Genomic DNA, 25246 nt, shown 5'->3' with positions numbered 1-25246 from the left:
GTCGCATGTTATTGTTGCAGACACATGCAGAATCACACAGACGCATATTTCACCCAGAGTGAGTGTTGAAATGTGGATTTAAGTGGTGAGATGCTGAAAACAAGAAATGAAAATTAAAAACCACAGAGGCTGAATGAGGTCATGTCTCACAATCTGAAACACGCAATCATTTCGACTGCCGTGTGTCTTGTCTTTGATACAACTTCAACCTACAATACTTTGTTGTTGCGTTTGGAATTTGAAAGTGGGTAAAGGGAATGATGACACCTCACTTTTACTAGTGAAGGTACGTTGTAGGCACCAGGGAGGGAGTTATATTCGTGTGGAGGGAGATACTCCAGAGACAAACCAGGGTCACGTGCACACAGGCACTGTGATTTGCAAATGTGACCAGCTAGGTTATGTCTTTTCGCCCTGCGAGGGTCAACGCTGTTCTGCATTTTAAAAGAATAGTATTTGCGGCTAACGCTTTTGCTTCCACCGCGTTGTTGATCATACACAGGTGATGTCATCCACTGTAACCAGCCCATCGCCCTCAACTTTCACCTCTCCCTCCACAACGACCGTAGAGGCGCCCTCGAGCAAGGCACTTAACTCATTTTGCCGCAATGACGCCTTTCAGTTGGCGGTAGACTGGGAGACGCCCAGGTGTCTTTCACTGAGCGCCACAGAGATCCTTGGTTGGATAAATGAAAGTCTGAAAAAAGTGAATTACTCCTCAGTCACTCCCGTACTTCACTGTTTTTCCTCCCTTCTTCTCCATCTGTTCTGCACACTGCAGTGACTTTGCGGTCACCTGCTGCTCCGCTCCCACTTGCTGATATCTCGCTGCTCTGCATCCACAGCTGTTTCTCCTACCGACGCTGAGCAGAGCTCTTCCTCCCTCTGTGTGTGTGTGTGTGTGTGTGCGTGTGTGACATATTCTGTGCTGCTTCGCCTGGCAGAAAGTTGTGAGGGAGACTGAAATAAGAAGGCAGAGCTATATGAGGGAGGGCAGGAGGATATCAGTAATAAAGCAGCTCTATGGGTAGGAACGCCAGCTATGAGCCCCTGTCAAGCCAGACGCAGAGCGCACAAGCACACACACACACACACACACGTTGGTGCATTTCTGACATACCTCTCCCTCACACACACGTCTTGGTGGCTGGGCGGCACATTTGCCCACTTTCTCTCTCACACACACACACACACACACACACACACACTGTCACTCCTGAAATAACGGATAGCTCCAAATTGAATTAGCCGTCTGATCTGTGTGCTCCCGAGCGGGAGCGATCCGGTGGGAGGAAGTGGCCGATCCGAAGCATTGCGTGATCAGAGGGAGCGGCCAGGATTCCGACTAAAGATTTCAGGCCTGCTCTCTCCTCGAGTAGAAACACACGAGAACGGGGCCCTTCCTCCCGAGTCCCCCGGTGCCCATGGGCCCCTAAGCTGCCAGGGAGCCATCTTAAAACAGAGGAAGGAGGCAAATAAACAAAGCTCCAAACGGCACCTCCTGTGAATTTCTTCGCGGCTACGACATCATTTGAACAGCGGCCAGGGGACAATTAACTTTCCTTTTTTCCTCCTCCTGTGTCCTCTGACATGACAGTCGGCAGACATTCTTCGGGGCTCTGAAAGAACGATTTGTCACTGTCGACAGCGGCGCACTGTACTGCCGAGCCAATTAAGCTCAAGGTGCAATTCGATACAGCTTTTATATACACTGCGGATAAGATGGACGGCGGAGGGGGGGGGTGCATGCACGTCTGCATTTGTGTGTTTGTGTGCGGGTGATTGAGTGGAGTGTGCGCGCCCGTCTCTCTGTGTGTGTTTGTGAAAAAGCGGGAGACTAAGTGGAAGAGCATTGTGTTGGTGTGCTTTACAGCGGCAATAATGTGAGTGAAAAAAAAAAGTCTCAGGCGGTGAAGAAAATCCCTCAAACCGGGGGGGGTGGGGTCTCTCTTGCTAGTTTAAACACTTCGACATGAGCAGCACCACAGAGGGGCCTTGTTCTGCAGGCTTTAAAAACAACCCAACAGGGACTGAACACTATGCAAACTTAGATCCCCTAGGTATCCCCTAGATCACCCTGGTATCATTAGTGACGAACACCTGTGCCTGTGTAGCAGAGTACAGACAGTGAGAGCGAAAGACAGTCAAACAGGCAGACAGAAGTAGCTTCTTTTTCTCTTTCCCTTTTCGGGGCCTTTTAAGGAGGAGCCCGGGACAGTGGACAGGCGGGGGACGATTAGGTGCATAGATGGATAACTCCCGGCTAAAAATAGAGCCACAATCCCGACTGTGATTAATGGGACCAACGCGGGCCCTTGTGGCTTTCAGCGGAGCCGGGCCGTCCTCCTGCTCGCCCATTTTGAGACTGTCGCTCCTCAAAGGAAGCCACCTTGCTAGCGTACCCCCTGCTGGCTTTATTGTGGCCCTCATGAGCTCGAGTTACGACCCAGGGGAGAGGTCAACAGTCCACTCATTGATCGGGTGCACTAAGGCTCCGGTCTAAGAATGAGCAGGTAGGTCAGTCACCAGGGGTGTAAATATAGACAGTGCAGGCAGTACTGGGGCCCGTGGGATGGGGGGGAGATAGTCATTGGCACCTCGGGAGCATGTCGGTGTTCAAGAAATAATTCACGTTACATTCAAGTGGTGCCATTTGCTATATACTGTTTTTGGTAAAGTCAGCAGAAGTCTATAACTACATGATATGCTTATTCTACATAAACTATGTATAAAAATTAACGCTAACAAAACACTATTAAATTAAATGAATAATTTCTTAGTCTCTTGTGTTTTTTAGTCATATACAGATATGCAATGATGATTGCTGGGTAATATGTATGTCGATGCCCAATCTCAAGTCTCTATTTAATCATGTGACGAGACGATATATGACAGCTGGTCCACATAGCTTTGTCTTTGACTGCTCTACTTTCCCAATAAAATAACCTAAGTTACTCATTATGTATGCCTACTGTGATAATAGCGTGCACTAGGGCCCTTAGTAATAGCATGCACGAGGGCCCGTCACAATAGCGTGTACTAGGGCCCGTCGTGATGGCGTACACTAGGGCCCGTCATAACAGCGTGCACTAGGGCCCGTCATAATAGCGTGCACTAGGGCCCGTCATAACAACGTGCACTAGGGCCCGTCATAATAGCGTGCACTAGGGCCCGTCATAATAGTGTGCACTAGGGCCCGTCATAATAGTGTGCACTAGGGCCCGTCATAACCAACTCGTGCCACTGTCACAGCTGGGAACGCGGTCAGACTTTATGTTTTCTTAAGCGACCATTCCTCAGGAGAACAGACAAATAAATCCAGACTGTGGTTTTGAGTGGGAGCGGATGTTTGGTTGGATCCCTCTAACAGGTCAACCAGTGGCCGGAGTGTGTGTGCATGCATGTGTCTATATGTATGTGTGTGTGGCTTTGTGCAGAGGAGAACAGGGGAAAGGGGGAGGGGGGTTGAGAGAGTCTGGAGTTTTGTTTTCAACAGTGCTCGGTGCCCGAGGCTCGTCCTTTACAGTTTGCAGTTGTCACAACAAGCAAACTATGTCGAAAAATTGCAACAGCGAGTGGAAAGACACGCCGCAACTACAGGTGATGATTACACGATAAAAGAAAAGCACAGGAAACGCTTAATTTGCGCTGTCTCGCATTCTCAGTACACGTTTCTTAAGTGCAGCTTAATTGCTTTAAAAGTGGGTGCACATCAGTAGCCAGTTGACACATTATTATTATAACCCCTCTGGCGAGTGTGTTCCTTCATGGTCCAGTACAGTTTATTCAGTACATGTGTGCTATGTACAAAGGTCTTTTTTTGGTCAGATAAGTATGTGGAATGTTAAGTCTCCAAACACAGGTGCTTCTTATGAAACGGGAGAGATGGTTTAGATTGCCGCTACATTGGCAGACGATGTGTGCACATAACACACCTAAAGCTGGTCAAATTTGATCTCGGTTTTAGAGATTCGACAGCTTAAAAGATATTATGGTTTCCGAGGTAAAGCAAATATGTTATCACTCGCCTCATCTCTGCAGAGCAAACTATTCCCTTAAATATTACACTCAGCAAATTTAGCGGTGGAGGGGCTGGCATGCGTGTGTGTGTGTGTGTAATCTTTTATCAGGAGCCGCCTCTGCAAAGAAGACAATGGTCCTGTGAAAACATGATAGGGGCAGCAGGACTGATTGATTGGGTCTTGTAGAGGGTAACAGATAACGAGCTGACATGTGATTATTGGCTTGCTGGTCACATTCTGTAACCTCCGTGACCGTTTGTCCGAGGACATCTTGCCGATTGAGAGCCCGAGAAGGGAACAGAGGGAGCGGCGCAGGATGCTTCTGTCCTTGGGCTGGCGGGAATGTGACCGTCTGCCTCCACACCCACAGGTCGACCACAGGGGCGCTTCGGAGAGGCTGGGAATGCCGGGCCAAGACAAACGGGGACGCCCAGAGGAGGCCCTGCCCCGGGCCTGTGCAGCGGCTCTCTGAGCTGCTCTGGCCTCCCAACCTCCACAACACTCACTGTTATTCTAGGCTGAGGAACCCTCCCACACAGAGGGCAAGAGAGTAAGACGGGGAGACTTGATGCCAAGGAGGACTGAGGACACAAACGAACACAATGGAGTTCTAACAAGTTTTAAAAAAAAGGTGAGATCAGAAGTGATTAAATGGGGTTAGGAGACTAGAGGAAGTTTAGCAAAACAGGAAACAGAACGAGGACATTGAAATGGCGCGGTGAGTCCAAAGCTAAGAAACTCAAAACTGCGTACTGAATGTATAGGTTCACTCAAAGCAACAAAGGAATACACCCAGCTGTCAAAAGGAGGAAACCAAACCTCTCAGACACTTTCTAAATTGTGGCTTTGTGGGACAAACACAAGTCAACACCTATTAATTAACATGGCCAGCGAAGGGAGTGAGGGGATGACCGGCACGCTGCGCCCATTGGCCTCTCCCTGCGCCGTCCAAATTAGATTTAGTCCGAAGTATTTATAGGCTCCACTTGCAGTAACAGCTAATATGATCGTTGAGAGGAGAAAGGGAAGGAGCTCGAGGAGAAATAAAAGCTTGAAACATAAGAGACATAAATTCTGACCGAGGGCTCCTTCGCAGCGGCGGGCTCTGTGAAGGGTGGAAAAGTGTGCGAGCGAGTGAGATGGGGTAGAAAAAAAACCAACATAACAAATCAAACATACAAAGAGTTGATTCTGTGCTGAGGGCAAAGGGGGCTCGCTCAGGGTGGGAAGCTCCGCGGCGTACAGAGAAGGCCTGTAACCTCCGGCAAGCTCATGGGGTCGGTGCTGACGGAGGGTCAGAGGTTGTCAGGGAGCGCTGGTTACGGGTGTTTCTGGAGAGACGGAACAATGGCGGTTCTTATCAGAGAGATAGACAAGAGAGAGAGAGGTCAGCGTTGGAGTTTGGCCCCGGGGGGACATCCCGGTCAGGGAGCCTCTGACGGACGCATTCTTCGGATACTAACTTTATCTTGTAAAAATGAGGGTAGCCGACATCCCACACAAGATGCGTTTACAGTCTCAACCGTGGTTCCAGCAGTCGGTCCGGTGACGGAAATGTGGCTGGCAGATTTGAGACGCGTGTTTGTTGTGCAAATGTCCCCGCCAACAAACACGCAGAAGTCTCCCCACATTCCTGTCGCGGAGCGGCAGACCAGAAACACAGCCCAGAGTGACAATTTGGCCGGCCCCGGCTGTACACTCAGCGAGCGCCCGTGGAGCAGTTTCACTATCTATGAGTCCTGTTTAGTGGCCAGCCTGCGGTTTCCTCCAGCAGCTCACAGCGGGACTCCTGCGATGTTCACTGCATCGTTGAGTTACTGTCAAGAATGGGCTGGAAAAACAGAGTGAGAGCGGGCCACCGGGACAATGAAAGGACGGTTTAGAGGAAGACTTTTAGAGAAGCAGGCGAAAGCGGAGGGTTAACACGAGAAATACGAAACCAACACAAACCCTCAACCAGGCTTTTAAGACGTTCCCACAAAATGGCTGCTGTGTGTCGAGCGGCGGGGCCCGCGGGCCTCGAGAATGGCCCCGCTGTGTGCAGAGTGTTTGTGGACTGTGGCCGGGCTGATGGACACGACCCAGGACCGGGGCCTGGAATCAATTTAGTGTGTCCAAAAAGTGCCTGTGAATGTAAATAAAGCGGTTGAGCAAACAAACGCTTTTCCGAGAGGCACACACAAACAAGGGGGGAAATGCGCGGGCCTACAAAACGAATCACTCGCGCAGATGATGAGAACCCGGTCGGCTCGGTGCGCTTGTATCCACAGAAATTAAAACCAGGGCTCTTCTTCCTGCCTGCTGGCTAATCTTAGGGGTTTTATCCCCGGATTGATTTAAGAAAGCTCTGTGGCGGAAGACCAACAAGGCCCCAATAAGAGGGTAACTTCATCCCTGTGTTTCCCCCCCCTCTCCTCTCCTCTCCTCTCCCATCTTGCCCTCCACTGCCACCCCACTCAGCCCCAATAACCGGGGACACACAGGGCCTTTCGGCCGGCTCCGGCGAGAGACTGCAGCTCTTACTGGCCAAGCCTGTTGACACAGATGGTGGCAAGCTTCATTATTTTTGTGAGGGGCGTGGAGGAGGTGGGGAAGGAGGAGGATTCGCTGAATTTACAGAGGTTGTTTATAAGCTCTTGGAGGGACGGAGGTAGCGAACGCTTGGTTAGAACACGTCCAGTGTGTTGCACATGATCGGGCTCTCCACCAACACCACCCGTCAACCTTTCAACACCTCCTCTGCCCTCCTGGCTTTGACGTTTTCATCAATTTAGAGCCTTCGCCAGAAATATCATACATTTCAATTTTGGAAAACAGGCGATACTCGAAGTTCACCGTTAATCTTCTGAAAGATAAACAGGTTTTAGTTGGCTACAGAATGATTATTTTGTCGGCCAAGGATGAGAGCAGTCCGCATTTTTTCCCCCCAAATCTCTCTCTCGTCAAACTGAGCAACAACATCTGTTCTTTTATCTATTTCTCTTTCATTTCTCTGGGAAAAATAAATCATAATTACGCCGTTTCCTAGAAACGCTCAAGCTCACTGGTTGCAGAAACACATTTGGTAAAATCAGTGCATGTTATTGCAACCAAAGTCTTTAAAAGAGTTTGATAATTTATGCTTCTGGTTGATAATTTCAGTTGGCATGAAAAAACAAAACTGAGTCTCCGGCTCAATGGCCACTCTGTGAGGCTGTGCTGAGGCACAGTGTAGAAACACAGTAGATCTGTCCGCATTTAAGATGAAAAAACTGACTCCACAGCCTTTTATTCCATATATTTTGTAAGATCATTCACTCCTGATGGAGGTGGGCCTCAAACATTGATACTTTTTTTGTGAAGTCTGCATGTTTTTCCATCGAGGACTCGGGGCCATATGGGCGCCCAGATTCCTCCTCCGCACGAACACCTGCACTCCTCCGCGCACATCTGCATCGTCTGGGCCCGTTTCCTTCTGTCTCACGCATGCCCTCTTACCTGGCAACCACATGTGGACAGCTGTGTAACTGGAAGCAGTTGCTCAGTTAATCTAAAGCTGTATGAAACTATATGGAGCTTAAAAGGAGGAGGGGACAGTTTACATGGTGGATGCATCCAGAGCTAATGTCAACAGTGTCCGGATTATGGCTGTTTTTTTGATGAAGACATGTGGCAAACACTAGTGCGGAGGACCGGTGCCGTGTGACTCACCTATCAGGTGCCGAGGGTGCGGAGGTCACAGCTGCAGTTAATTAACATACCAGGTTCTGGTATTGGCAGCACGTACAGCGGTCAATTGGACCCACATACGGAGTCGGGAATGTTTAGGTTTCCCAGTGTATCAACCGTTAAGAGTTATCAAAGGTGTTTTTGTCTCTTTCTCTACTTTCCTTGCATTCTTTCATCGCGTCCTTCTTTCCTTTACTCGCTCCTTTGCTACTAGACCTGAAAGGTGAGCCCGGCTTCTTATCGTCAGCCGCGTGTTTCACATTACAGGAATATTTCCACGTTGTATTTTGCTAACCCCTGGCGCTGATAAAAAAACGCTGCAGAGCGTCCAAAAAAGTACGGCCTTAACTTCGAGTGACCGAACGTCTGAGAGCAGGGACATAACAAGAGGCCCATTCAACGCGGCTCCTGCTGAGCACGGCGAGGTACAGCACACAGCAGAAAGGCTCAGCGAGGAAACACACAAGGCAGAGCTCGGGGCTGCTGGGCCGTGGCAGAGCCCACCGACTGTTGGCTTTCAGACTCCTGAATGTTTCCAAACGGAATGAAAACCCCATTTTAACCAGTTATTTAGTCTAGCAGTTAGCGTTAGACTCTTTAAAAGTGGTTTAGAATTGAGTGGTCAAAAAAAACAAAACATTTCTGTGGATTATTCCCACGTTTTCTCAATGAGAATCATGTTGTTCCAAGAACTAACTTGAGTCAATAAACATAAGACTTTATACAGTAAATTACTCGGTATTCTGAAAACGTTGCAGAACAAATTTGAAGTGACGAGGGCAGTGAAGTGTGAGGCGGCGCAGAGCGGATTTAATGGAGGTTCTTTGTTTCCCCACACAGTCAGAGAGCAGGTGTGCATGAAAGCACAGACACAGGTGAGCCCTCATCATGAGCGTCTGACCTCGTCATACGGTTTCACAGATTACAGGATTTAAAAAACAAAAAACTACACACAGACAAACCCGTATGCGGTTATACACATTTTTGGGATTATATTGGCAAACCAAATTTTTTTTTTTTCATGCTTATGATTTAGTTTGTCTGAATGTAATTCTGACTTTGTAATATCTGACTGTAAACACTGCTGAAAAATGTGCCCTGAAACACATCCAGAGTTAAAAACATTTAAAGTGAGACTATGTGACTTTTGAAAGAATTAAACTTGAAACAAACCCTTGTTCAATTCAATTCCCTTTTAGGTTTTGCTGGTAGCTTTTGGTGGCTAATGTTAGCTAACTTCAGCTAGATAATGAATAATCGTCAGATAGCTGACGTTATGTCTCTTCCCTTCTTGAATCACTGTCTCCCTATGTTTTTCCATAGAACATGGTGTTACCATGTGTTATTTTTATTACCCTATCACATGTGTGAAGTTGTAATTGATTATAGCTGGTGTGATGGTGTTCTGTAAGACCTAACACCAGAATACTACACATCTCCCACCACTTCTATTAAAGGTTTCAGCCTTAAATGATTTGGAAATTAAAGCTGTTCATATCCCTTTTTGTTACATTTAATTTATTTGAATAATTGAACTGATTGATCAATTGAATCAGCTGACACCAGAGAGGTCAGCGAGTGATCTGTCTGGTGTGTGAGCTGTAACCATACCAGGGTCTGGCTGTAAGTCTGGCTTTGGGGGGGTGAGGGTGATGTGGGGGCCACCCTGTCCTGGAATAGCTGCCCTGGCCTGGAATGCTCTGGGGAATGTGCGGCGTGTGGTTTGATTGGTCGGGAGGGGAAGTGTGTGTGTGTGTGTGTTGTGGGTGAGCAGCATTAGTGATCAGAAGGTTATGGAATCTGTGTGGAGAATGAGGGAGGACAGATCAATCACTACGCGTGTTGGGAAAACATCCTCTGTGTGGTCAGCAGGTTGACAGCCGCGCTGCGTGGGGCTCTTGGCCCGGCCTCCGTCCTGTCCGCACCTTGTTGTTGTGACTTCTGTCACCCCCCCTCCTGGTTCTTGTGTGCGTGTGTGCGCGCCACGCTGTCGCTCCGCTCCTGGCTTTGTGAAACCAGATCTGCCTCGTCCATCTCAGAGCGGCGGAGCACAGACAGGCGGCCCATTAGGCCTCATGCTCTGCAGGTTGACCTTTGAACCCCCCCACCCCACCCCCGGTCCCCTGTTTGACCAAAATGGGCGGAGCGGCCGAGCTAGGTCAGCGTTTTGCCCGGGTCTTCACGGTGCTATCAGCGGCTATCTGTGTGTCTGCCAGCGAGCGGAGACGCTCCAAGGTCTGCAAACATTACTGGCTCGTGTACAAACAGGCGTATACAGTATGTGCTTGCGGACTCACTCACTCACACACACTAAAAGATGGGGGTCGGACTCTAAAGGGTGCTTTAATTTCCCGCTGTGTCAACCTTCAGCTGCCAGAGGAGACAGTTTAATGACTGTGTGTATGGAAGCAGAACTGTATAGTCAGGCTAACAGGAGCGTGGAAGAGAGGGCATCAGACTCTCACGGCCCGGCCTGCTGGAAGCGATGGCCCTTGCAGGATTCCTGCGTTAACCCCGGGTTCCTGCTCTCGCTCCCTGCCCGGCGAACCCAAATCTCTGCCACAACATCCCCGACAAGATGGACAACTCCCTCCGCCGTGTTTGCTCAGCTGCGCTGGCTTTGTGTCGGCGTATCGAAACCCCCTTGTTCCCGCTGCCTGGCTGTTTTCTCCCTCGCTCTCTGTTTGGTTTCTTTTCTCCCGACGGTTTGTAGCTCCACTTGTTCTTTGTTTGGCTTTCAGGAGAGCACGTCTGACGCGTCCGAGGGATCGGCGGCGGGGGAGGTCGAGAGGTCGGGGTGAGGCGGCTACCTGAGGAAGTCTCACGTCTCCCGCTGCATAGTGTCACGGTGGTGTCAACATGTACAGTAGTCATGTAAACGCCTCTCTGCCTGTGTTTGGGACCGCGATCGCTCTGACTCGCCGCGCACCGAGCCAAACCTATTCATGCACGTACCAGTTTTGAAGTAAAAAGCTCTAATCCGGTTAAGCAGCCTGAATAACTTGAAAGCTTGTCCCCAACATTCTTTCATTTGAAGTAATCGATGTGGATGCGGCAGCTCATTTGTAGTGAGAGTACGTTTTCAGATCCAGTTTGTGTCTCACCTGCAAAGATGCGCAGCCGCTTGTGCTTCGGCGGCGGGCCCAGCCCTGACACTCCGGTGCACTCATCTTCGTCGTCGCAGTCACCGCTCTCGAATCCCTCCTCCCCCTCATCGTTCCACGTGTCCGCTCCGCCTCCACCTCCGCCTCGATGCGACCGGGCTCTCCAGCGTTTCTCAGACACGGTCACCAGCCGCAGCAACTGTGGGACAAACAGGAAGTTAAAGGTAATTGTGTTAAAAAAACACACAAAAAAACACCCTCTTCACGAATCACTCTGTGGCCAGAATGTGCCTGTGCATTAATGGTTTAACAAAGCTGTTAAAATAAATACGGGGTGTCTCTTGATGGGAGCGTGTGCTGTATGATTAGAACAGTTCGAGGGGGAATTCCTGACAAGAACTCGGTGAGATCTAAAAGCGCTGGTATTTACCAAACCCTAATTACATTCACCAGGCAGGAAAGGAGTTTTGTTATCGGTGCCAGTTGTGTTATTTCTGTCCAAACGTGATTCATTCAAAGGGGCTGTGGCTGTGTCTCCATGTAATTTACTGGTAGAAAAAGAAACAGTGGGGCAAGCGGACTGGTGCGACCATGTTGTTACTGGCAAACGTCCTTGTCTTGAGTGGTTGTCTCAGGGCAATAGGGACACAATAACACCGCATAACACGCTCTGTCCAAGTGGACATCAAGACCTCGAGATCTAAAAATGAGAGGGAAGGATGAAAGATGAAGAACAATGTTTGTAATATTCAGGCTTATTTCACTGGATTGGAAACCTCTTTTTCAAGGGGCAGCTGGCCAAGGTGGCAGCAGAAAGAGTTGCAGACAAGATAATAAATCAAGCAACAGATTAAACAATGCTGAAAAAAAACAAAAAAAAAACATAATAATGTGAAGTCGGCTATAAACCATATAACGCAAGCTCTAAAACAAAGGAATCGGATATAATTTGCCACATAATCTTATTCCAGTTTGGCCTCTGGGCTGTAAAAGAAGTTGTTGTTCAACTGGGATATTTTCCCACGGGGGTTTACAGAAGCTCATAACGTGTTTGTGCAAAACATACCAGAAGTGTTTATTGAGAACTGCGGTAAACTAACTCATAAATAATACACAAAAGTCCAAGAGCTGTGACGCCAATACTTAAAGAAAGATCTCTGAATTCCTCCTGACCAAGTGTAAGAGGAGGGCAAATAGCTAAATGTGCACATTCAATTACGAAAGCGGAGCAAACGTGTCAACTCAAGAGGACAACTTTCACATACTTTTGTTGTGCAGCTTTGGAACAAACATATAGACAAAAAGACAAAAAGAAAAAAGCTTTTCCTGTCTTGTGTCCACGGGTGAAAAACATGTGAGCCTTCGTGGAGACAAATGGCCGCTCTCTGGCCATCTTTCAGCCTCCACAACATCGCACATGATTGAGAGCACTGCCAAGGTAACAGATGTGCTAAATTCCTGCCGCCTGCCCTCCGAGCCTCCTTTCATCTCACCGCTCTTCCTCCTTGTTTGCATTTTATTGATTTCCTTCCTATCTGCATACGTCAGCATGCATTTTTGTGTTGTTGTTTTGGGTTGTTTTGGCTGGCTATGGGAGCAAATTGAGTTCAGATGGGCCTTGTCTCAAGTCAGCTGCAACGTCTGCCTGAGATCTGACTGTGTGTGTGTGTGTGTGTGTGTGTGAGAGACAGAGAGGAGAGGTATAAAAACACAGAGCTAATCACAGAATTACGTCAGTCAGAAGATAAACAACCCTGTTCCCTTCGCCCGCATATACAAACCAGTCAATCTGGGTTTTACAAGTGACATAAACTCTAAAGTTTGGAAGGGGGGGGGGGAACACACAACACCTTGTTCCCAGCATGGCCGCCCAACAAGCCTCCTTTCATTTCTCAACATTGAGGCCATACACACACTGGATGACCGCAACATTTGTAAAAGCCTGGTCACTTCGGGCGAGGGGATGGACGAACAGTAAGTCACAGACAGGACGGTTGATCCTCGGGGACCTTTTGACTTCTGTTTGAGGCCGTCCGGTAAAAGGCGCCACCTGTTGACAGAGCACGAGCCCTCGGGTGTCCCATTGAAACAAACTCCCAACATGATGTACGGCGGTTTAATGTACTGGACCGCTTTGTTGCAGACGGCACCGTGTTTGCCTGCGTTTGCCTGGAGGCCTCCGTAGATTTACTGAGGCGCTGAAATTCCTTCTCATGGTCTGCATCCTGGCAACTCAGTTGGACTTCGTGAGGGGAGGGGCGCCTCGCAGGCCAATTAAAAGGCAAACAAACACTTGGAAAGCGGGGAAAGAAAGATGTGGTTCAGGGTATTTTAGAACAAAACCTAAAAAAAGGTGCGAGGAGTGAGGGGAAAAATATTTGGGAGCAACTGTCGCGTCCCTGTTTAGAGCTCAGTCTGTGTGAACGCTGCCATGTGTAGCTCACCACCTGCCAGCAAACACGCCGACTCCCCTCGACACACACACACACACACACACAGACGGGCCGTCCACTGATGCACTGTGTGCGGATGTTAGGAGAAACAACATGCTAAAGTGAACCGAGAACATGCTGATGTTGAGATTGTGGAATGTTGACATCGTTCATCTCAGTTTAACACGCTAGCTAATATTTGCTAATTAGCGAGTAAATTAGCTGAGGCCGATGGTGTTTGGTCCCAATCCAAAGTATTGGACAAATTCATATGCTGACCAGATGATGGAGCTAGATTGTTTTTTAAATGATAAAAATGTATTCTGAGAGGAACGTGAATGTTTGTACCACATGTCATGAAAATCCATGTGATGGCTGTTGAGATATTTCAGTATGAAGCCAAATGAACTGACCGAGTTAAGACAGATGCATGTGAGGAAAGTGGGGATCAACAGCATACAAGCTATAAATGAGAGCAGATGAACAGCAGATTGAAGAATAATAACAAAAAAATGAGAGTAAGAATTTGGCTGCATAATCCTAGGCGTGGCCTAAATGGGGTAGAGCAGCGAGCCGTGCCCTTCTCCACAATACGGGAGGATGGGGGGGGGGGGGGGGCCTGTGGCTTCTGCCCCACTGGCTGACTGCCACTACCACGGCTGCGGCAGCGAGGAGGGGTGAGATGCATGTTTGTGTCGAAAGTGATGCTGCGCTTTTGGCACGGCTGAGCCACAGCGCGATCCGGCAACAGCCTCCACATTTACCACAAGAGGGAGAAACCTCAAGTCGCTCTGGGCTGGAATCTTCTGCAATTAAAGAAAGAAAAGAAAAAAAACACCCAAGCAAAAGGAAGCAGGGAGGTAACAAATAAAATAGACATTTTTTCGGAGAAATGCTCCAGTATGTTTTCCATTAGGAGGAGAGGAAATCTGGCGCTCTCACCCCCCCCCCCCCCTCTCTCTCTCCTCCTTGTGTTTCGAGAGAGTCGGGAGCTGGCTCGGACAGCCAGCTGGACGCATAGAACATGCAATCAGGATGGCTGTCGGCATCCCGCAGGGCCACAGGGTCCACCTCCTCTTCAACACAAAAGCGCCAAGTCACACCGAGGAAACAAAGCCAAAACATGTGGCGGATTGCTCAATGCGGGCCAGCCCAGACAGAGACACAGAAACCGCAAGTCTGTCACTGCCTCCCACACATGACACGAACTCCACACAGGGTCACTGTTCGACACGACAACTGCAACTGAGCCATGAGTCCAAGCCACTGATTGACCTGCGCTGATAGAAATCAACCTGCACTCACTGATCATCAGCTGTGGTCTTTGTTTTGTTTCTTAAACGTGAGCCGGCAGTAAGATCCTGGTCGACATTTGACCATGAATCACAGAGGAAAGGACCCAAGCTGAAGATAGGGAAACACATATCTTAGCATAAACGTCATCACTGTTGAAGTGAATGAGTGATGTTAGGAGTGAAACGGGGAGGGGATGAGTAATGAAGACAGAAAGCCTCCAGAAAGAAATGCTCTTCTTGTCAGTGTGTGTGTGATTGGGATCAGGCCCCGTGTTGTGTCCTCCTCTCCGTGCGCAGGACAAGTCTGGACAAGCTGCTCATGACTCGGCCCAGACGGAATCTGCTGCTCTGAATGTTTCTATCAATGCCTCAGCACATCTCGTTTAACAATCTAATCTACAGAATTTAAGGCTCGGCTCCCCGAACAGAGTATTCTCGCCGTGCGTTCACCACAAAAGTAACGTTTTTAGTGATGACCTGACCTCTGGGTTTATAATCACAGAGTATACTGGCTCAAAGCTGCTTCAAATGACATTAACAATTGTCAGGTGACCGGGTGTAATGTGAAATGGGTCATATTTTAGAGACAAACCCACAGAATATGATCTCAAGTCTGCAGTTCCCCTCAGCTTGCAGAGCTTTTTAGTGTCTTTCAGCTCATTTGTTTTGTTTTATCGCCCTCAATCGCGCAGCTGTTTTTAGCAAAAAGTTACAAAGTTGGCAACTCCCTCGTGAACAAGGAGGATTCAGCAGCTAAAGAGAGATATTTCCCTCAAGAGCTGATGGACACCAGACGTAGACGCAGGCTGAGTTCAACAGGACAGAGACAGCTCAGTAGTTAGAAAACAGGGAACTATTGTTCCAACAAAGGAGGCGAGGAATGAGTGTTGAGACAATCAGTTATATTCCAGCTAACTATAGAACGTACAGCAGGTCAAAGTTCACCACGAGGACTGTCTGTAAATGTTTACAACTTACAGTCTGGGTGATGACTTTGACTGTTCACTTTTGTTTCTCTTCCAAATAGGGTTGGCTTGTGTTTCCTGCCCTGTTAGATTTCCTCTCAGCAGTGTTGCCGTTCCCAAATCTCAGTGATTTACTAGGTGAGTCAAATCTTATCGTCCCCTTGTGATAGAAAATGTGGCCAAAACTAAGATAATGAAACACAAACTGTAATAAACTGAAGATATCAATTCATTTTTAAGGTGCCAAAGAAACTGTAAAGTTTCAGTCTTTTTCTGTTATGTCACTGGCGAACTTCAGAGCTTTGGTTAAGAAATATTAAACTATGGCTTTAATTGTGTCCTATTCATCTCAGAGATCTTGTGAAGCCACAAACACTGTACAGCAGATTGTATACTTTTTTTAATCAGCGCAGGAGCCGAAGCCCCGGGGGACAAATAAAACACACGACTTTTCAGAACAGACTATTTTTCACAGTAAATGAAGGAAATGAGCTTTCCTTACACCTAATCCCCCCCCATGAACACGACGTTTGTGGACGTGCCGTTTGGAGCAGAGGAGCCAGGAGGGACGGAGAATGAACGAATGAAGGGACGCCTTGGGAGAAAGACGGACAGACACAGGAATGACAGAAGGCCCTTTCCACAGAGTGAGTCATGGAAAGTTCCTCAGCCGGGCAGCTCGGCGTTTGGGACGATACGGCCTGCCCCGCAGTCGCCGCCCGCTCTCATTACTCAACTTTTATTGAATCTGAAAGCGTAAAAAGAGGAGGGGGACGTATATACTCTCTCATTCTTCTCTCTGTTGCTCTCCTTCCCGTCTTGTCTTCCTCTTTCCGTCCGCGGTCGAGTATGTCACGCAGCGGGAGCCCTGCCCCAGACAGTTAATGCAGACAAGATTCATTTCCTGAGGTTAATTCCAGTTGGAACAGAAGACACAGAGGAAAAAAAGGAGCTCTCCAGTCGAGTGTTAAACTGGGCGTGTGTCCACTCCACCTTTTCTGACTAAGCCCATAAGGCTATTTCCAGATTTCTCCAGTTTAGACCGAAACCTGAATGAATGTTTCGACTGCGTTGCCAGGGACTTTGTTCCTCTGGTAGATACAACTCTTAACCCTCTACATATATTTAAGACAGCAGATTATTCATCTTCTTCACAAACAAACCACTGTGTCTTCTCTGTTTATTCAGACGTTCTGTGTTCAGATCAAGGCAGGGCATGAACACACAGGGTTAAATATATCTGGTATGACAACAATGTTCAATCTGTTTTGAGACTAACCAAATTAAAATCTTGACTTATGTCTGTGAATGTGCCTAATTGTCTGCATGGGGTTTAATAGTTGAAAAAAAAAAAAAGGTCCCATTCCTGCACAGGCCACTGGTTGCTAAATCAGATTACGCCCCTCAGACAATCTCTTTTTGTCCGCTGCTCGTCTTCCTTACACATTATCGCAGTGGTTCCCAGAGTCATGTGTTGCTAAGAAACCCTCCGTTTCGACATCAGCAGACTGTCACTGCGCGTCCCATGATCACACCTAGCGGCGGCCGGCGGACCCTCGGTTAAGTAAGCGTATAATGCCTACAGTGGGCTGTGGGGCTGCAGGCAGCCGTCCTGCTAGCTTAGCGTGTAGCTTACAGAAACCCAGAGATAATGGCTTGAGAGAGAGAGAGAGAGTGCTGGGAAATAGCAAAGGGCAGCCAGAGGAACTACCCCATACTGACAAGGTATGGCTCTCTAGCGAGATGAAAAGGCGAGGAGCATGTGAGGGGATGATGAAGTCAGGGAGTGCTAACACTTTGACAGGTCCAGAGAGGAGCCTCAGCTCCCCCCTGAGCACCGCCGCCCCAAACAAAAGGCAGAGGAGGAACAGAGGAGGCCTCCGACCCTCGCAGGGAGACCCTCTGGTGACCTAGCAGAGACAGGAAACAGGAAGTGTGACCCCTGACCTCTTTCTGGTTGGGAGGAGGGGGGGATTTCAACACGTGACTGTGCCCAGTGACAACAAGGCCAGGATGTGTGGGTCAGATCAGAGACCGGCGGCAGGAAGACTCAGCTGTTCTGACAAAAAGTTCAACAAAAAAAGCTGAGGATCAGCAGAGAGATATTGGCTCGAGAGAACGGAAAGCCTGGTTAGCGAGCCCGGTGCCTGGCTTGTGCAGCAGGGTTTTTATAAGCCGGCTGCGTGATAATTACACCCAGTGGGGGGGCAGTGGTGCGGGAGCAGATGGGTGGAGTGGGAGGAGAGAGGCGACCCCGGCTCGGGCCTCAGGGCGGGGACAGGCGGGGAGGGAGGGAGGGAGGGAGAGGTGGAGGTAAGGAGGAATGGGTGGCAGTGGTAGAAGGCATGGTCGGGCCTCATTAGCAGGCAGACTAATTGGGAGGAAAAGGGCCCTCACATGCTCCGTCTGACCTCCCAGCCAGCAGGGGAGAAAGCCGGGGTGGGAGAGGGGTGTGCAAGTGTGTGTGTGTGTGTGTGTGTGTGGAGGTAGAGGGGGGGTGGTGGTATCTGATCGTTGGATTCTTAACGTCAAGGAACCATAACTCCTCATAACTTCTCAAATCCTAAATACACCGTGAAGTTAGAAGTCTCCGGAAAGCGAAAGGATAACATGCGTGCGTGGTGCTCTAACAGGGATACCGGCAAACGCCCCGCAGCTCCTCAGAGGTTTACACCAGGTGTCACACTTCATTTAAAAAGAACCCCTCATGGCTTATCCCCGCAAACAAATACAGCGGGCGAAACAGCTCTCCTTCCTCCTCCGCTTCCAGGCCAGTCGTACTTCACACACATAAACAACGAGGAAGGCGAGAGGACGAGGGCCCTGAGGGGGGGGGAGGGGGTGTATTAAATAAAGCTTCAAAAAAAACAACTCAGTAAATAACATCAAACAGAAGTCGGACTCTTTGACTGGAGCGAGCATAATGGCCAGGTTAGCAAGTGTAAGTTTACAAAACAGCAGGCCCAGTCTGACACCCACGGTGTCTATTAGTCTGATAGTAAGCACAGCCTGTAGGACAAAAGGCCACCGCATGCTAGCCTCGTCATGAGGCGGCTTCCATTCTATCTCTACTGTAATTATTATGCTCTCAGCACTGTGTTCATTCACGCATTTCAAAGCCTGTTTGAAGCGCTGCTTTATTTCACGGCCGCTTGTGTGCTCGTGTGTCACCTGCTGCGCATGAACTGGAAATGTATCTGCTGTAGTCGTATTCCTAACTACGTGTGTACAAGATGAACTGCTGCCAGTGGGTGCACAGTAAAAGCTGTCCCAGCTCAAGTGTGCGAGTTACATATTAAAGAAGCGCATTCTGCAGAAGCGCGCGCGCGAGGTGTCGAGCGCACGCTGCCCAGGCTCCGGTGGCTCGGAGGAAGTGAGGCTGCGTGATGGAATTTGTGGCGCTCGGGATCTGGTTTATTTTCCACCCTGGATTCCTGTCCTACGGTACCTGCAGGATTTTCCCAGGTTCTGGCTTCAATTAGACTGGGAAGCTAGGCGGAGAGAGGAGGAGGAGGGAGGGGGGGGGGGGGGGTCCAGGGGTTTAGGAGAGGGCGAGGGCAGGAGGTGGGAAGGGCGACGGAGCTGGAGTCTGTCACACACAGCTCAGCACAGCTGGGGAGATGGAAAGAAAGGCGACGGCCGGGGAGATAGAGAACGCTACAACATGCGAACGAGGTGCGAAAATAAAAGCGTTGGCACGCAACGTGAAGGTGTTTGCTCTCCCTCAAATGACAGAGCAGTCAGATGAAATAATTGTGTTTCGCCGAAAGCGATTCGTAAAAAAAGAAAAAAGTCTTCAACAAAGGTGTCTTTCATATGCCCGGTGTTCCGCATGTATCTCTCCAAAGAGTGTCATGTAGCCAAGAAGAGGCTGTCAGAATAATCCCAGGAGGTCTGACCCTCCAAATAGCAAACCCATCTGACAAATGAGTGGGAAACCCTCTGTAATCAAAGACCAATCACATAATTGCTCTATTTTGCCACTAGCTCAACCATCTCCTGTGAGATTAGTTGTGCGGAGGAGAAACCCGATACTCTGGGAAGTTAAACAGATGTTGAGGAAAACAAACTCATCTCCTCAGAACGACAGCAAATAATACGTTCTAATTTAAGAGCGCTGCCTCCACATGCATGTCTCCGCACAAGGGAGATCACTAGGCCAGATTTTTTTATATATATAAAAAACGGGAGTGTTAATGTTCTCGTTGGTATCACAGAATATCTCCTGCTTCGACGTCACAGTCGGGGGAAAGCGGACTCTTTATCAGCTTTAGCACACTGCATATACAGGCCACAACCCTCAGACAGGAATTTGTTCCACAGCATGCAGAGAAATGTCTCCGGCTCTCTCGCAGGCCTGCGCTGTTTAAAGATTCCAAGTCGAGAAGCAATAACCGACGGAGAAAGCCATTTCTCTTCCATCCATTTATAGTGCACAGTTCACTTTAAACTTGGCTGTGGCTCAGTCATGACATCAGCTGCTTCAGGCGTGAGAAAACGCTGCTTTATAAGCATGAGGCGACCGGCTCTGAGAGGGTTTTTTCTTTTTGGTGTTTAGTTTAGCCTCGCAGAGGCACAAAGGCAAGGCTCTCCCTGCCAGATTGTCTCTGTATCTGCGGATTCTCTGATCAACACTGACAACGTGAGAAATGACACATTTCCGCTGCATAGTTGCATTTCACAGGGCTATCGTCACGGAGCACTTAGGAGCGCAGGAATGAAACATCGGGGGGATTAAAGTTGGAAGGAAGTGGATTCTTTGGAGGGGTCCCATGTTCCCCTCGCTGTTGGGAGAGAGTAGCCCCTATATTTTTACGACATGGTCTCGCACACTGCGGGGCTGGGACTGATTCCTGCTTGGAAAGTGGGTCAGTACAAGCTGGAGGAGCCGTTGATTGTGCTCACCGCTTGAGCCAAAAGCAGAATAATGTTCATTCAAATGGAAAACGTGTGCAGGATAAAGCAGCCTTGCAGGACTTGTATAGACCAGTTTGTGTGTCCTGAATGCGTGGACAAATAATGTACACATTCTTCAGTCTGCAGCTCTGAACACACTGTACGCGGTGCTCAAAGAAGACATCATGAGGCTGGAATACTGCCGTTTTTAAATGAGCGTGGCACTCTCCTGGTTGACTTCCAGGAACACTACACATACTATCTCATTGCTGGCCTGTCCTTATGCACGCCGCGTACCAACTGGGCAGACGAAAGTCATTATCTGTGAGTTGCGGTGTACTCTCCTATTTGCTTTTAGCCCTGCAACATCCAGAGCTGGTGGTCTTTCAACTGGCGGGGAGGCAGAGATCTCGTAACACTGCTTTTAACCAAACAACATCACTTTCTCCAGTGCCTTCAGAGGTTGTTTACAAGACGCCGGCTCAGAGCAGCTACAGGGACCAAGAAATACTGCGTATAGTCAATAAACATTTAGCAGGGTTTAAGGGTTTGCCTCTGACATCTGCCTTCTCTACTGGCAGATATGTTTTTTTTGTCACGCTAGCATCACGCATCCATGGACGGCAATGTCAGATTGCCTTGGAATTCTGCACAGATTCATGGTTCCCTGAGGGTGAATCCTAATGACATGCTGATCCCCTGACCTTTAAATCTAGTGTCATCAGGTCAAAGGTTGCATTGATTAAGTGAAATATCTCAAGATCTACTAGATAGAATGACACGACATTTTGTGAAGAAATTCATGGTTTCCAGATGATGTATCCTGATAACTTATCGACTAGCGCCATAATGAGGTTTTGAGTGAAATGTCTTCACATCTATTGGATTTATCATCATGAAATAGTGTGTGTGTGGGTAGGGGGGTTATGGGTAGATGTCATGTCAACACTATATGCCACAAAGAAGAACCTGAAGAATAATTTGAGACGCAGTTCTTTCACATCGTCATTGTGAGCATGTTTTCATTCTAACTATAACTATATCCTCCTGCAGACTCTTAGTCTTGTTCTTACTTTAGCAGTGAACAATCAATGTGTTTCTAAAATGTTAGCAAATTAAAAAAATGGATAAAGAAATGGATAGACAAAATAACAGGAACAGCTTATAATGCAAAATTGAAACATCAGCAGTTAACCGAGTGAGTGAGCTCTCTCAGGCACCAGAAAACTATAATATTATAAACTTCACAAGGGGAGTTTTTTTTTTTGCGGGACTATTGTTTTGTATTGCATCACCCTTTTAAGGCGTTCCTGTTAGTTTGTGTACCTTAGTGTAGTGATGGTTTGTCGTAAAAAGTATCTGTGTCATCTGATTTCTGCACAAACGTCTGAGTCATAAACAGTTTTACTGCACGTGAAATACACAATCAAGAGCAGTCGGCCTTTCGTCAGATGTTGATCCAGCCCATTGATGTCGAGATCTGAAGGGAAGTGGGAAATGTGCTTGACTCTGCTGTACGGTCATCGGATTAAAAGCTCCCATGTGAATAGCCAATCTGCATATATATCAGGCGTTTATGTAAACAGAATCAAACGCTCGTAAATGTCCACATGTAGACCGCGTCATCAGTGCAACATGGGAGCCAATGAGGAACGAGCGTTAGGTTACCGAGAGCATCTGATCACGTGCAGGCAGGAATAGCTCGACTGTGTCCGTGTTTCTAATGGATTGTCTGAATGTCTGCAACACAATGAGCTCTGTCATTTCGCCAAACTGCATTTTCTTGCAAAACCTCATCAAAAGCCCATCAGGAACCCGATCCACGTGGTAAACGCTCTGCGCTGCTGCTGCTCTGTTTGTTATCACATCGGCGCAAATGTTTGTCCCTGTCAGGGCAGGAAGTTTTCAAAGGCTTATTCTATTAGAGCGCGTACGTGTACATGTCCTGTGTTTTTAGGATTATAGGATGATCCCAGTTTATTACAAATAAACACACACACACACACACACAGAACTGTATTGGGTTTGTATGTTTGTAGTTTTGGCCACCATTCCTATTGGTATCACAAACATCATACTCAACAAGTTAACTGCTGAGGGATGGGAATGCTGCAACGCTGAAGTGAGATGGGGGCGAGGGACACGCAGGCAGACGATCGTACAGATTTTAAGCAAACTGTCCGGTCTGATCATCTGACCGCTTTTGTTTCTTGCCCTGTCGGACTTTATGTCATCAATGTTGCTCAAATATAGAGTAGCTGTAGTTAACAGTGACAGTATTAAATTAAAGTAAGAGTAATAAAATGGTCAAAACTACAATAATACGATCCACATTTCTATACACTGGAATCTTTTAAACCGAAGCTCTAGGATGAATCCTTTTGGGGGATTCTGAAGAGGGCAGAGGTCAAGTAAACACCGAAAGGTCCCGTTCAAGTGTAGCTCCTCTCGCCTACAGCGGGACGAAGCGCCCGTGAGGTAATACAGCAAAAGTAATTGGGAAAATTACACCGTCTCAAACCACCACCCTCTGTATTTTTCTTGAGGGTCTCTGGAGTGGAGGAAGGTCCACAGTCGCTGCTCGGATCTCCCAGGTTGTTTAAACAGGGGAGAAGGATTGTAATCCACTGTGACAGGCCTGCAGCACTCAAGACGCTCAATCACATACATGCAGACAAAAAAACCCGGACACACACGCAAACACACTTTGCAGCTGGAAGATGGTGTGTGCGTTGGGGGGGGGGGGGGGCACAGCGGCCATCCGACATGTCGACAGCTATAAGTGTAACCTCAGGGAACCAGGAAATGCAGACAGATCTGTGGGCTGATACGTCTTCCTACAGAGGCCGACGTCGAGCCCACATCCGAGCATCTCTGCACTCCTGCCAGCCCACTCTAAAAGGTGGTTTCCATGGGGACAGCGGCGACGACGACGAAGACGAAAAAAAAAAAAAGAGGGCTTCGGCCTTGACGTCAGCTGCGGATGGAGGACATCATTTCTGTCCGTCACAACAACAACCTCCATCGCCCTCGTCTGCTCGCCTTTTGGGTGGATTTGTGTCTGAAAGGAAGTTGTTTTTGGTTTTCTTTGCAGCGCAGATGAGACACAGAATAACATCTATTCAGACGTTTCCTGCCAATAGCATTTCTTTGTGTTCACAAAGAGCAGGTGGGTGACATCACCTTGAGCACAGCTTTTCAGTGGTCTTTCTCTCAAATATGAGGGAGAAGTGGAACACAGAGGAACTGCTCACTTGAAGAGGTCAAACTTACCGTAAAGGACCGGAGAAGCGGTACACTGTGTACAAACACACAAACAATGGACACATCACACACGCGAGCACTGCTGACCTGGTTGATGTGTTTCAGTTTGTCTATGATCTGGCTGATGATCGGCTCAGGGGGCTTGTTGCTTCGGGACTCGGAGCCGGGGTGCGATCGCTTCAGGCCCGGCCCAGGAAACCTGACAGGACGGGGAGAAAAAAATGGGCTCAGTTCTTTTTTCTTCTATTAGATTACCTTTTAGGGCATTTTTTGCCTTCATTAGAGTGTACAAATAGACAGACAGGAAAGGGGGAGTGAGAGAGAGGGGACGACATGCAGCAAAAGCTCCCCATGGGACTAAGTTCTTATGTTTGTGAGTGTTTGGAGGAGTTTAGAAACCTCAACGTGAGCTTCATGAGAGGAGGACATAATGAACTGGACCCTGCTTTCACTCCAAACAAGGCGCTTGTCACCATCTAGTGTTGACAAGATGAATGACATCTCATCTGTTTTTGTAGGTTTCGGGGCTGGAAAGTCAATTAGTAACTCAACCCTATTCAAAAGGACCAACTGTTCCCATGAAGACACTACGTCTATAAAGTTAAACAGTGGGTAACATTTTCAATGTCTCAAGATAACTTTTTATATTTGCAATAAAAACTATGGAGACTGTAAAGAAAGTATTCATGTCCAAAATGTCTCAGCATCAGGGGTTATTAAATGTTGATATAAAATGTTTTACATTTTTTGAGTTTTGCCACAAGGAGGCCAACAGTTAAGCAAAGTCTGGCTGATGATTCATTCCGCGCACATTAAACTGGTCAATTAGTGGCTTTTTAAATCATATCTGGTGTTAATGAGCGGACATTGGCAGAGAAGTCCTCTTGTCCCGCCTCAGCAGCGAGGGTTTGTTTATGCACGACCAGCCTGCGGGCGGGTGCTTACATGTCTCTCTGTGTAACCGAGGAAACGCGGCTCTGTTGACGCCTGTGTATGTTATCAAGAGGAGGAGCCGGGTGAGTCTGAAAACGCTCCTGCAGGTGTTCCTCCGCTGCTGGCAGTGGCAGCCATTAACCCCTTCCCACCACATCCTCGCCGCTCATCACCTACTCCTGCAGCGCGTTTAGATGAGCTGGAGTCAGGGTGGACAACGTGTCTTCTCCCCTCGGGCACCGCGGTGGTACGAGAGGTCGTGAGGTCGCGGCTCAGAGTAAATGCTATCTGCTTTATTGCTGCAAATGTTGGAAAGAGGAAGGGAAAAAAATGGGTCGCAGCGGGGGGGAATGATTTTCAGAGAAAATGTTCGTAAGAGAGGAAAGGGTCTTGAAAAAAAGCATGCATGAGTGAGATTGTGTGTGTGTGTGTGTGTGTGTGTGTGTGTGGAAAGCATGAGGTCATACTCTGTTCTCATCTCTGTGACATCGCCCTGAGCACCAACACACACCTTTCACATGCCATCTCCACTCATCAGTCTTTCGCTCTCCCCTCAGCCAGACTTTTCATTAAACTCAAATTACATTTCCACAGTTATTTATTCTTCTTATTAGCCATGATCTCACC

General features: G+C 48.2%; 1 protein-coding gene across 1 annotated transcript in view; it reads right to left on the bottom strand.

Moving 5' to 3' along the window:
• The window catches only part of gpc3 (glypican 3), a 91724-nt gene that overhangs the window by 405 nt on the left and 66073 nt on the right, over nucleotides 1-25246 (bottom strand). The window contains exons 6-7 of the mRNA XM_076103015.1: nucleotides 23774-23885; nucleotides 10835-11033 (exon numbers count right to left, since the gene is read on the bottom strand). Of these exons, the coding sequence (XP_075959130.1) occupies nucleotides 10835-11033; nucleotides 23774-23885 (311 nt within the window). The remainder of the gene's footprint in view (nucleotides 1-10834; nucleotides 11034-23773; nucleotides 23886-25246) is intronic.

This window comes from Anarhichas minor, unplaced genomic scaffold (genome assembly GCF_050575085.1).
Source record: "Anarhichas minor isolate MPS153535 unplaced genomic scaffold, ASM5057508v1 ptg000028l, whole genome shotgun sequence".
NCBI lineage: Eukaryota > Metazoa > Chordata > Actinopteri > Perciformes > Anarhichadidae > Anarhichas > Anarhichas minor.
This window is presented reverse-complemented; position numbering and strand designations above follow the sequence as displayed.